Below are 711 nucleotides of genomic sequence, written 5' to 3' on the forward strand. Positions count from 1 at the left end.
CTAAGCTGAAGAGAATATAGAATCCCAATCAATCTCATAAGTTGAGTATTTCCTCAACACAAAGTCCTCGACATCGTCCCACAGCACCTCGTTGAAATCCAAGCTCTCGATCTCTGAAACCGTAAAACTCGTTGCCCCCGTCACCACAGAAGAAGAAGAACATGACTCCTCAGTCTCAACGGTCAGCAATGAAACAACCGATTCAGGCTTCGATTCGATGCTAACTTTCTTCTTCCTAGAGCTCTCTAGGGTCTGGCAAATTGCTTGGAGCTTGGCATCAACAAACAAGTGCAGAGGGTTGCCAGCCAGATGAGTATGCTTTAGGTTAGGGAAATTGAGTCTTGCGTAGTCCCCTCTCAATGTGGACCTTGAGACTGGCGTTCCTGTTCTGCTCTCTTGATTCAACCATAGATTGACGTTCTTCATGATCGTCGCCGCGTTGAGATCGGTGCAGGACTTTCTTCCCGCGGGGAGAGGAGAGGACTCCTCTTCTTGGAGCAAGTGGGTTCGGATCGACTCGTAGAGAATCCGGGTCCGGTGAACGGCGTCGCACATGAGAAGCGCGTCGCCGGGATCAACGAAGGCGACTTGTCGGAGGTCGGAGGAGCAGGGTGTGGGCTTCCTGCGCTTGTTAGCATTAGAGAGGGTAGAGGTTAGGGCGAGGGCGGAGGAGTAGCTCAGGCTAGGGTGGTCGTTGGAGAAGCAGGCGAT

General features: G+C 52.0%; 1 protein-coding gene across 1 annotated transcript; it reads right to left on the reverse strand.

Moving 5' to 3' along the window:
* LOC109820930 (ethylene-responsive transcription factor RAP2-4-like) lies at positions 1–426 on the reverse strand. The gene has a single exon (XM_020387126.1). It carries the CDS (start codon positions 424–426, stop codon positions 1–3), a length of 426 nt encoding a protein of 141 aa, XP_020242715.1.

The sequence above is a fragment of the Asparagus officinalis genome, chromosome 8 (assembly GCF_001876935.1).
Source record: "Asparagus officinalis chromosome 8, Aspof.V1, whole genome shotgun sequence".
Taxonomy (NCBI): Eukaryota; Viridiplantae; Streptophyta; class Magnoliopsida; order Asparagales; family Asparagaceae; genus Asparagus; species Asparagus officinalis.

What these genes read in the sequence shown, in the direction of transcription:
- LOC109820930 (XM_020387126.1), bottom strand. Translation starts at nt 426, where the DNA reads ATGAAGAACGTCAATCTATGGTTGAATCAAGAGAGCAGAACAGGAACG.